This window comes from Tachyglossus aculeatus, chromosome 21 (genome assembly GCF_015852505.1).
Source record: "Tachyglossus aculeatus isolate mTacAcu1 chromosome 21, mTacAcu1.pri, whole genome shotgun sequence".
Lineage (NCBI taxonomy): Eukaryota > Metazoa > Chordata > Mammalia > Monotremata > Tachyglossidae > Tachyglossus > Tachyglossus aculeatus.
In genome coordinates this window covers 15166500-15178287 of record NC_052086.1, presented here as the reverse complement: position 1 = coordinate 15178287, position 11788 = coordinate 15166500, and the positions used below count along the sequence as shown (strand labels likewise).

The 11788-nt window shown below is 57.2% G+C and overlaps 1 protein-coding gene across 1 annotated transcript; it reads right to left on the bottom strand.

Annotated features, from left to right (window-relative positions):
* Positions 1 to 2142: 2142 nt before the first annotated feature.
* Positions 2143 to 11788, bottom strand: SLC5A2 (solute carrier family 5 member 2). The gene is made up of 14 exons (XM_038762725.1): positions 11681 to 11788; positions 11118 to 11189; positions 10927 to 11031; positions 7270 to 7434; positions 6914 to 7019; positions 5159 to 5239; positions 4792 to 5021; positions 4571 to 4706; positions 4352 to 4459; positions 4096 to 4246; positions 3749 to 3917; positions 3365 to 3580; positions 2486 to 2723; positions 2143 to 2369 (listed from the first exon to the last, which is right to left on the bottom strand). The coding sequence occupies exons 1-14, from the start codon at positions 11783 to 11785 to the stop codon at positions 2143 to 2145; spliced, it is 2109 nt and encodes a 702-aa protein (XP_038618653.1). The 5' UTR covers positions 11786 to 11788.

Genomic DNA, 11788 nt, shown 5'->3' with positions numbered 1-11788 from the left:
AGGCCCAGAGAGGTGAAGTGACTTGCCCGAAGTCACACAGCTGACAAGTGGCAGAGCTGGGATTCGAACCCATGACCTCTGACTCCAAAGCCCGTGATCTTTCCACTGAGCCACAGCTGCTTCTCTGTGTCGGCAGCAGAGCTGGCTCGGTCCCCGCCTCGCCCCTTGCACTTTCTCCCCTCCCTAGGAGACCTTGGTGAATTTGGCCGGACTGCTCGTCAGCCTCACGCTTCTCCCGCTGGTGTCCGAGCGGCCGAGGTACAACGCGGAGGGAGGAGGCGGGAAAGGTGGGGGGGGGGTCCCATTATCCGGGCCGTTCCCTCTCTTCTCCCGACTTCACCCCTTCTCTCATCTCGTTCTCTCCCTCTCCCTCCCAGCCTCGGCCTCGCTTTCTTTCTCCTCTTCACCTCCCTCCACCTCTATGCCAATTTCCGAGCCGTGCGGGCCGTCATCATGGAAACCCTGAACGAGTCCCGCCTTCGCCTGGTGCTGGAGCACTTCCTGCGAAAGGGGCAGGTCCTGAGCTTGGCTTCAGCTAATGAGAAGGAGCCCCTATGGACAGGTGACCTTCTCCCACCCCGTCTTCTCATTCGAGTCCCCACACCCGACTCCTCTCCTGGGCCCGCTAACTCCCTCTCCCCCACAGATGTTGGCCCAGCCCTAACCTTGGCCCTGGGGGTCCCGCTGCACAGCATGGTCTCAAAGTGAGTGGCATCAGTTGTCTTTCTCCCATCTCCTCTTCACCCAGCTTCTGCCCACCACGTTCCTGCCTGGGAGGCCGGGGGACTGGGTGTTTCTCCTCTTCACACCCCTGGGGCCCTTCCCCTGAACCACACGCTCCCTCCTCCCCTTACCATCCTGCTCAGCCTCAGCTTCTCTCCCCTCAGCGTCTCCGAACTGCAGCTGATGATGGCTGGGCACCAACAGCCCTACCTACTCCACTGGGACTGGGCTCGAGGTGAGGCGTGCGTGTGTGTATGTGTTGCGAGGTAGGAGAAGGGAACGTGCTATTCCCCAAGCCCTCTAAGTGCCCCGTCTTTCCCCGTCGCTCCCAGGTTCTCTGTCTCTAGTACTTCATCCCCGTCTCCATCACTCAGTTCCTCTTTCTTCCATCTCTCTGTGACCCCAGGCCACGTGCAAGTCGCTCTGGACTGGACTGCTGGGCCCGGAGCCATCCTGAGGGCCGCAACCCACGGGCTTCTGCTGGGGTTCCTGTTGGAAGAGGAGCCCCTTTCTGGGGAGTTGGAGGCCCTGCGGAAACGGGTCAAGGCGGGTGAGAGGGCCGGGACGAGGAGAGGGGATGGAGTGCGGGTGGAGGAGGGATGGGGTGAACATGTGTCTCCTAACACTGAGTGGAAGAGGAGGGAACAGCAGCGGGCGCACGTCAGCCTGAGCGGATGTTTCTGCCACCAGCCCCAGAGATGGAAAGTTGGGCCATCATCACGCAGACACACCACATCCTGGATGCTCTGTTTCCTGACTTCCTGAGAGGTAACGGGGGAATTCTGCCTTTTTACACCTCTTTTCTCCGCGGCAATCCCAGCCCGGGTTCCTCCTCTTCTTCGGGTTCCTCCCTCTCTTCCCCACAGCCGCCGCCTCCCTCTCCTCCCCTCAGGGCTGCAGGCAGCAGGCTGGGAGACCGAGCGCCATCTCCTAGACGTGGGCGAGTGGAGAGCCAGCTGGTCGAATGGCGACAAAAAGAGTCTCTGAGAGCCCCCCGCCGGACCCGGCTGGGCCCGGTGAGCCTGTCATCTCCCCGGGCAGGAGCCAAGGTGGAAGGAAGGAAGGAAGGAAGGCTGCACAGACTGAGTTCCTGATAGGGCAAAGTTTTATTTTGGGCTGTTCTTGCCAATCCGCAAAGAGCCTCGATTTCCAACCCCTGGAGTTGAAGCAGCCTGTAGAGGCTGGGTCCATGGCCGGTGTTCAATAAATCTCTGTCGGAGGCAATCTTGACAGTGAAAGAGGTGAAGAGCTCGGGATGAGGTGGAGACACACAAAAGGCAGGGTCTGATTCTGAGCCTGTCCCTCTGTCACAGGATGCTGGGACCCCGGGTGGCCATGTCTGCCTCCCACCGTGCCCTGCTTCTGCCGGCCAGCTGTGGGGCAGTTTTGAGGTCTCCCCAGTCGTATCATGCCTCCCTGTCAGGCGTAAAAGCCCCAAAGGAAGATGGCCACTGCCATCATGATCACGGCATTGAGGTTCACCAGGCGGGCCCATCGTGGTTCCTCGCTGATGTCCTCCAGTTTTGCCATCGCGGCCGCCACCTCCTCAGGCGAAGGAGGCGGGGGCCCTCCTGTCTCTGCCCCCGCCAGCCCGCAGAACCAAAGCAGGCAGCGACGGAATGGCCCGGGGGACGGGGCCGGGGACTCTGTGGGGAGAGATCAAAGCTGAGACCTCAGACGACCAACTCGCCCTTGTGTCACATAACTCTTTCTGGGGCCCTTCTCTCTTCCCCATCCCAGCCTGCATCCCGCCCCTCCTCACCTCCCATCTCCAGCGCCCAGACATCCTGCACCCAGCTCCCCCAATCCCCTATCTGCCGTGTCCAGGGTCCAGACATCCTGCCCCCCGTCCCGCCCAACCTCTTACCTGCCATCTCCAGGGAGTGCTCCGGCCGGCCATTCTGCACGGGGGCATTGAAGGTCCCGGCCTCTTGGTCATCGGGATCCAGATCCTCACGTTCCTCTTTGCTGTGCCGAAGGCTGAACACAAGGCGGTGGAGCTGAGGGAGAGAGGAAGCCAAATGAGCTCATCTAGACTGGAAACTCATCCTGGGAAGGGAATGTGTCTGTTACATTGTTGTGTTCCACCCTCCCAAGCACTTTACTTGACTTCTCTGGGCCTCAGTGACCTCATCTGTAAAATGGGGATTAAGACTGAGCCCCACATGGGACAACCTGATTACCTTGTCTCTACCCCAGTGCTTAGAACAGTGCTTGACACATAGCAAGCCCTCAACAAATACCGTCATTATTATTACTCTGCAACTAGTAAGTGTTCAGTAAATTTGATTGATTGGCTCCAGGGGTCACAGCCAGCTGGGGGGGAATGGGAGGGGGAGGAGTTGACAGGGCTTGGTAGAGTAATAGCAATAATTGTGGTATTTGTTAAGCGCATACTATATGCCAGGCATTGTACTAAGCGTCGGTGTGGATACATGGTAATCAGGTTGGACCCAGTCCCTGTTCCATGTGGGGCTCACAGTCTTTATTTCCATTTTACAGATGTAGTAATTGAGGCCCAGAGAAGTGAAGTGACTTGCCCGAAGTCACACAGCAGACAAGTGGTGATGCCGGAATTCAAATCCAGATCCAGGCCCGTGCTCTATCCACTAGGCCAGGCGGTATTGGGCGCAGAACTCACGTGCTTGCGGGGGATGGGCTCAGTGCACAGTGAGACGGTGAGGATGAGGATGCAGGAGCAGCCGAACAGCAGGATGGCAAAGTAGAGGTAGTGGACGCCACAGATGAGCCCGGGGCAGGAGGAGGGCCGCACGCAGCTGCCCGAGCCGAAGGAGAACTCGGGGATAAGCCGGGCCAGACCCAGCAGCAGCCCTCCTATCAGCCCCCAGAATGCACCCTGCACGGAAGAAAGGGTCAGAAGCCCAGGCGGGCCACCTCTCAGTCCCCCAGATTTCCGCACTGCCGTTTTCCAGAGATCCCAGTTGGCCCTCCCCCTACAAGGATCTGCGGCTCCGATTCCCAGGCCCCGCTCCCATCCCTGGTCTGGAGGGCACGGGTAACTCACAGGCTCATTCACGCGGGGCACAAAGAGAGCCAGGACGAACACAGCCGAGACTGGGGGGGCCAGGTAGCTGGAGATGGCCTGGATGTAGTCGAAGAGCTGCCCTCCCTGGGCGGCCTGGACCACGGGAAGCCAGGCCACGGAGACCCCCACGATGAACAGCACCCACACCCTGGGGAAGAAGGCAGTGGGAGACTGTTGTCACCCACGTCCCTCCCAGGCCTGACCCGAGCACCGCTGCCCACGCCTGCTATCCCCCAGCTCCAACTAGGCAGTCCTGGGCCCGTGGCCCAGAGTCGGACATCTCAGGGGCCGAGAGGCAGAGACCCTCTCCTCCCCAGGCCTCTCACCGGCCCACCAGCAACAGCTCCCGATCCCCGGCCTTGGGCCGCAGCCGAGTGTAGATGTCCATGGTGAACAGGGTGCTGCTGCTGTTGAAGATGGAGGCCAACGAGCTCATGAGGGCCGCCAACATGACAGCCAGCATGAGCCCCCGGAGACCTGAGGTGGAGGGCACGGCAAGAGAGAGAGAGAGGTTAGAGTGGGGCTGGGGGAGAGGGGAGGAGGGAACGGCAGCGTAGCCGGGTGTAGGGCCAACCAGCTCACCACTGGGCATGAGCTTCACCACTAGGCGAGGATAGGCGATGTTGGAGCATCCAACCTCCGTCCCGCACACCCGTTGGCACACTTCGGGGACCACGCAGGCCACTTCATCTGGGGAGAAACGAGAGGCAGGATATAGGGGGGTAGGGGGTGGACATGGGGACCCGAGGATCCAAGGGTGGGGGCTGTGGGGGGTGGCACTGGGCCCCTTGCCCCTAGTACCCGGGTAGAGGACACGGCTGATCATGCCCGGCATGACCATGAGAAACATAGGGAGCAGTTTCAGGTAGCCGCACAGGATGCAGCCGGCCTTGATGTGCGTCACGTTCTTCCCGGCCAGGCAGCGCTGCACGATGACCTGACGGGAGAGGCATGGGTCAGGCTCGGCAGCTGGCCGGACCTCCGGTCCTCCCCCGACCAAGGCTGGCCCGGGGCCCCAGCACCTGGTCGCTGCACCAATACCAGCCCGAGACGATGGTGAGCCCGAAGAGCAGGGCCGGCCAAGGCAGGTCCCCGGAGAGCGGGTGGCGAAGCAGGTGGTAGGAGTCGGGGCGCGGCCGGTAGCACGACTGGGAGACATTCCCCACAGTGGGGTCCTCGGAGACGGTTAGCGAGGTCACCGCCAGCATGTACTTTGTAAAGAGGCCTGTGTATCCTCCCACTTCATGGAAGGCTAGGCAGGGAGACAGATGTGAGGAGAAGGAGGCAGTCAGGGACCAGGCCAGGCATTCTACCTATTCCCCTCTCGTCTCTCAGCACCCAACCCTCCCCAGAATCCGCCCCCCCCCCCCCCCCAACCATGCTCCATACCGTAGCCCATGAGAACAAAGGCTCCGGCGATGATGACGAAAGTCTGGACAGTGTCAGTGTACATCAGGGCAGCCAGCCCCCCTAGGAGGGAGATGCGGTCAGAAGGGAGGATCGACACCCCGCCACCACCTCCTCCTCTTCCCCAGGACTCCTTTCTCGTCCCCGGCCCCCAGAGTCCTCCCCCTTTCTCCCCTAGACCATAGACCACCCCTCCCTCAGCTCTGCCTCGTCTAGCTGGTGAGGATGGGCACCAGGACAGGAAGGACCCACCCTTGGCCCTGGGAACTTGGCTGGGAGAAGCCTCCCTCTCACTGGTCAACTCCTCCCCTTCAACAAGCCACGTCTCCCACTCTCCAATCATACCCCAACCCCCAACTCCGACAAAGCCACCCCCTCCATTAGGTCCTTCCCCCTGGCTTCCACCTTCCTCTTCCTCTTTCCCCTCCTTGAGCCAGTAAGTCCCATCACTTTCCGTTCTCGTCTTTTCTGCTTCCTCTCCTCATCTCCTCCTTGAGGACAATGTCCCGCTAATGGCCAGGAACCCCCAGCCATGGGGCCCAGTTACAAAATGGAGGGAAGGAGCAGAGTGGTGGCCTGAAGGCCCTCTCCAGACATGAAGAAAGGGACTAAAGCAAACAGATGATGCCCCAACCCTGGCTTGAGGCAACCCTCTGCCCCACCCCCACACTGACAGCTAAGTCTCCATGCCGTGAGCGGGACACTGGTTTCCCAGCTCTGCTTTCTCTAAAGGAGGTGAGCACAGAACCAAAGACAGAGGGTGAGGTACAGCATTAAATGCTTCTTAGAAAAGGGCTTCTGGTCTGCCCTGCTTTCCCTGCTTAATAGTCCACTGCGGGGTGAGGAAAAGGAGCAGCGGAGCCATGAAGGAAGACACGATGATAGGGCTTTTCCCTCCCTCTGGCTTTGGGGAGCTAATTCAGTTTCCACTGAGATTTAGCCTTTTTCCCCTCTGCACCGTCTAGTTCTGAAGGATTTTGTCACCACCCCCCTCAGGGTCTGTCTCCCCCTTCTAGACTGTGAGTCCGCTGTTGGGTAGGGACCATCTCTAGATGTTCCCGACTTGTACTTCCCAAGCACTTAGTACAGTGCTCGGCACACAGTAAGCGCTCAATAAATACGATTGAATGAATGAATGAATTCCGCTCCAAACCTGACCCAGCTAAGTCCCACAATATCTACCCCTTGCTAGCCGGGGAAGAGGAAGGGAACTGTACTTGAACCTTGGGTCTGGGAAGCCAGTTCAGGTTTGACTTTCTACCCCTCTCCCTGGTCTTGGCACCCCCCTTTTCCACCCTATGGGGAGAGAGAGGGAGGGATGGGTGGAAGGAAGGAGGAGGATCCTCTCATCCTCTAGAGTGTAAGGTCGTTGTGGGCAGAAAACACAGATGCCAGCTCTGTTGCATTATACTCTCCCGAGCACTTAGTACAGTGCTCTACACATAAGTGATTAATAAAGACCACTGATGATGATGGTGGTGATGATGATCCTGGTTTCCAGGACCTATTCCCAGTGGCAAGGACCAGGTCCTTCCTGTCCCTGGGCTCACCCTTGGAAAGAAGAACCTTTATCATTCCCAAAAGGTGTCTGGAACCCCAGGAACAAGATACTCAGGAGACAGTTCCTTAAAAGGGTTCTTTTTTAAGTTCCTCCATCCAGAGGCCCTGACCTCAACTCCCTCTGGCCCCTGGCACCTCCTGGCACCTCCTGCCCCACCCTCGGGGCACTCCCGACACCTGTCACAGTGTAGATCATGGTGATGATGAGCAGGGCGATGACGGAGGCATAGATGTTCCACCCCAGAGCCTGCTGGATGAACACAGCTCCTGAGAACATATCCACCTGGAACAGGGGTGGGAGTAAAGGAAAGGAGTTCTGCCTTCACAGGCCCTGAGACACCCCACAGGGCCACCGTCCTCTCCACCCCGGACCCAGGAATCCTACTCTCAGTTCATGCATCTCGGGCCCCATACTGAAAACGAGGCTTTCTGTCCCTTCCCTGGACCAGGGCATCCTGTTCCCCAGCTCCACTGTCCTGCCCCCCCCCTCCCCATGACCCAAGTGTCCCACCGCCGGTCCCCGGCTAGCTTACGGAGATCTTGGTGAAGATGTAGAGGAAGAGAGAGAGGATGGAGAGATAGAGACGGATCCTCTTGCCCCCAAACCGCTTCCGCAGGTACTGGGGCATCGTGATGACGCCTGCCGTCAGGTAAACAGGCACGAAGAGCCAGCCGAGGAGCAGCACCACGAACAGGGCCTGCCAGGGGATCGATCAATCAATCAATGGCCTATATTCATTCAATTGTATTAATTGAGTGCTTACTGTGAGCAGAGCACTATATTGAGTGCAAGCAGCATGGCTCAGTGGAAAGAGCCCGGGCTTGGGAGTCAGAGGTCATGGGTTCAAATTCAGACTCCGTCACTTGTCAGCTGTGTGACCTTGGGCAAGCCACTTAACTTCTCTGTGCCTCAGTTTCCTCATCTGTAAAATGGAGATTAAAACTGTAAGCCCCATGTGGAACAATCTCATCACCTTGTATCGCCCAGCACTTAGAACAGTGCTTTGCACATACTAAGCGCTTAACACCATCATTGTTATTATTATTATTACTATATGCGGAGCAGTGTACTAAGTGCTTGGAAGAAAACAATGTAACAGAACTAGTAGACACGTTCGTTCCCTCTAGCCTACAGTCTAGAGTGGGAGACAGATATTAATATCAATGGGGGCATAGCTTTAGCTGGGCACCGAAAAGGGCGAAGCAGGGCCCGGACAGCTTAGCGCTCTGCCTCCTGGGGTCAAGGAGCCTAGGGAAATCCAGAGTGTCAATTAACTAGGTTCTGGGCTGGGCCAGAAGACCCCGTCCCTGCTGTTAGTCTCCTAGCAACCTGCTTCAGGACCGCAGCTCAAGCATCAGAGAGTGTTCATGGCCCATGTCCCAGGCCAGAGCTGATGCTATGGGGGCGGGACGGATAAGGGTGTGTGGTTGAAACCCACCTGAGTGGCATTCTGGCTGGCTGGTAGAGCCTGGCAGATCACCCTGCTGGTGGACACTAAGCACCCGAGACCTCCTGACTGGGGCCAATGTCCAGTTGCCAGGTCTCTAAGCCCCCAGAATAATAATAATAATAATGATGATGGCATTTATTAAGTGCTTACTATGTGTGAAGCCCTGTTCTAAGCGCTGGGGGGATACAAGGTAATCAAGGTGGTCCCCCGTGGGGCTCACAATCTTCATCCCCATTTTACAGATGAGGGAACTGAGGCCCACAGAAGTTAAGTGATTTGCCCAAAGTCACACAGCAGACGATTGGCGGAGTCAGGATTATCATCATCATCATCATCATCAATCGTATTTATTGAGCGCTTACTATGTGCAGAGCACTGTACTAAGCACTTGGGAAGTACAAATTGGCAACATATAGAGACAGTCCCTACCCAGCAGTGGGCTCACAGTCTAAAAGGGGGAGACAGAGAACAAAACCAAACATACTAACAAAATAAAATAAATAGGATAGATATGTACAAGTAAAATAAATAAATAAATAAATAAATAGAGTAATAAATATGTACAAACGTATACACATATATACAGGTGCTGTGGGGAAGGGAAGGAGGTAAGATGGGGGGATGGAGAGGGGGACGAGGGGGAAAGGAAGGAAGGGGCTCAGTCTGGGAAGGCCTCCTGGAGGAGGTGAGCTCTCAGCAGGGCCTTGAAGGGAGGAAGAGAGCTAGCTTGGCGGATGGGCAGAGGGAGGGCATTCCAGGCCCGGGGGATGACGTGGGCCGGGGGTCGATGGCGGGACAGGCGAGTACGAGGTACGGTGAGGAGATTAGCGGCGGAGGAGCGGAGGGTGCGGGCTGGGAAGGAGAGAAGGAAGGTGAGGTAGGAGGGGGTGAGGTGATGGACAGCCTTGAAGCCCAGGGTGAGGAGTTTCTGCCTCTGACTCCAAAGCTTGTGCTCTTTCCACTGAGAAACGCTGCTTACCCCAGAAGTGCCCAGGCCTCTGGACCATTCTCAACGTAGTGTTTGGAAGGGCTGGGAATCTCCAGTAGAGTCCATCCCCAGTGTTTCCCACCAGGCGCTGTCTGGCTTCTGGATCTCTCAGGCAGGACCCCCTGAGCAGAATCCCTGACCCACCCTGCCCTCTGACCCCAGAGCCCCCAGGAGAGGGTGGTCCCCTAGTGCAGTTTGGGAGGAAGCTTCCCTCACTCCCCTTGCTCTGGGGAGGAGCAAGGCATGGAGGGGGAAGGTCTTTGTGGGCCTCTGGAACCCAGGAGCCCTGAGTGCAGACAGGGCTGCCAAGATGCTGGACTGAAACTGTCACCGACCCCGGGAGCCCCCAGAAGTCCCAGAGAGAGGCTCCAGGAAACTCCCCAGAGCAAGGTGATGAGTGAGGGCCTTGGGGAGGGTGGGACAGGAGGCAGAGTTGATGCCTTTTTCAGAGGCTCCTCACCACCCTGGTCAGATTGGGCCCTCCCAAGGCCAACCTGTGTCCATCCCTCTGTCTGGGTCCTAGCCTAGGCAGGCAGGGAGGTCTCCAATTGTGAGAGAGCCAGGACCCCTAGGATGGAGATGTTTCCCAGCCTTCATCTGCTTGGCCCCTGCTTCACATCCCACAGCTTCTAGTTCAGGGCCGACCCTCCTGGTTAGAGCTTCAACTCTGTCTTCAGTGAGGGCTACTGGAAGGGAGAGGGGAGGGAGCATGGGAGGGGAAGAGGAAGGGAAGGAGAGGAAGAGGAAGGGAAGGAGAGGCAGAGGAGGAGAGGGAGGGGGAAGGAGGGGAAGGAGGAGAAGAAGAAGAGGAGAGGAAAAGGAAGAGACTGTGAGCCCACTGTTGGGTAGGGACCGTCTCTATATGTTGCCAACTTGTACTTCCCAAGCACTTAGTACAGTGCTCTGCATCATCATCATCATCAATCGTATTTATTGAGCGCTTACTGTGTGCAGAGCACTGTACTAAGCGCTTGGGAAGTACAATTCGGCAACAGATAGAGACAATCCCTACCCAACAACGGGCTCACAGTCTAGAAGGGGGAGACAGACAGCAAAATAAAACAAGCACGTAGGCGTCAATGACATCAAAATAGATAATAATCATTAATTATTAATAAAATAAATAGAATAATAAATATGTACAAATATGCACAAGTTCTGTGGGGCGGGGAAGGGGGTAGAGGAGAGGCAGGAGGAGCAGAGGCAAAGGAGGGCTCAGCCTGGGAAGGCCTCCTGGAGGAGGAGGGCTTTGAAGAGGGGAAGAGAGCTAATTGTATTCTCCCAAGCACTTAGTACAGTGCTCTGCACACAGTAAGCGCTCAATAAATATGATTGACTCACACAGTAAGTGCTCAATAAATAGATTGATTGATTGAAGAGAAGAAAATGGGTAAGAAAGGGAGGAGGAGAAGAGGAAGGGGGAAAAAGATTGGGAGAAGAAGAGGAAGAGAGGGAGAGTGGAGGGAGGAGGAGAGAAAGAGGGACAGAAAGATTGGGGAGGGGGGAAAGGCTCTCTCTCTCTCTCTCTCTCTCTCTCATTCCCCCTTCTTCCCCCCGAAAGCAGGATTCCCCACGTCAGGCTTCCCAGGTGTTAGGGACCCAAAAGGGACCAAGTAGAGGATTATTCTGGGAAGGAGTGGGTGTGTTCCTAAGGCAAGGCTCAGGTCAGGATCCCACCTGTGGTGGGGAGCTCTGCCTGGCTCTAGTCCAGGCAGGATGGTTGGAGAGGAGCAGGGGAAGGAGAGACTCACATTCCACTCGAATCCCGCCACGGCCAGCCCGCTCGCGGCTCCGGTGCCTGCCAGACCCACAAAATGGCCACTGCCAATGTTGCTGGCAAAAAGAGAGGCCCCAACCTGTAGGGAGAGGAGAGTTGAGTGAGGCCAGAGAGAGATGCCCCAACACCTCCCCCCACAGCCCTTCCCAAAGGGCCGGTACTTACCGGAAACCACCCCATGTTCCTCCCAGCCAAGAAATAGCCACCGACCGTGCCACGGTTCGTGCGGCACATGGACTAGGGAAAGAGAAAAGAGACAGAGAGAGAGGGAGGAATGTGGCTGGCTCTGGGGAGGAGAGGTAACAGCAGGTGAGTAGAACACCGGGATGCATCTTGCTCTGGGGTAGGAGTGAGGACAGCGGAGGAAGGGTCTAATGGGCTAATGTAGTGGAGTTTATACCTCATTAGAGTGCTGAACACATTCCTCAGCCTTGTCATCGGCTGAATATTAACTCAACCCAGGCCTTCTAGATTCCGCCATGCCTCTCTCCAAACCTGCTCCCCTTCGGGAGTCCAAATGTCCCCCCGTTTGCCCCTCGCTCTCCCCACTGGGCACTGCTCCTTTCCCAGAATCCAAGCCCGCCGGCTCCAGCGGCATCAGCCCTCTCCTCCCTGCTCCCCTCCAGGCCTCCATCCGCCTCCACCCAACAACTGGCTGGCCCACTCGACCAGCCCAAACTCCCTCCACCCCCAGGCCTGAGCACAAAGGGCAGTTTGGGGGTTCTCACCCACAGCCCAACCCCGATGACCAGGAGGAAGTAGCCGGCGATGACGGCGATGTCCGCCGGATTATCGATGACAGACGCATGAGAGATTCCCTCTTCCACCTCCATGAT

Excerpts from the sequence above, each read along its gene's own strand:
- SLC5A2 (XM_038762725.1), bottom strand. The coding sequence starts at position 11,785 with ATGGAGGTGGAAGAGGGAATCTCTCATGCGTCTGTCATCGATAATCCG. Across the intron at positions 11,032-11,117 it reads GGAACATGGGGTGGTTTCCG|GTTGGGGCCTCTCTTTTTGC; the intron begins GTAAGTACCGGC and ends CTCTCCCTACAG. Across the intron at positions 5,022-5,158 it reads CTTTGTTCTCATGGGCTACG|CCTTCCATGAAGTGGGAGGA; the intron begins GTATGGAGCATG and ends CTCCCTGCCTAG.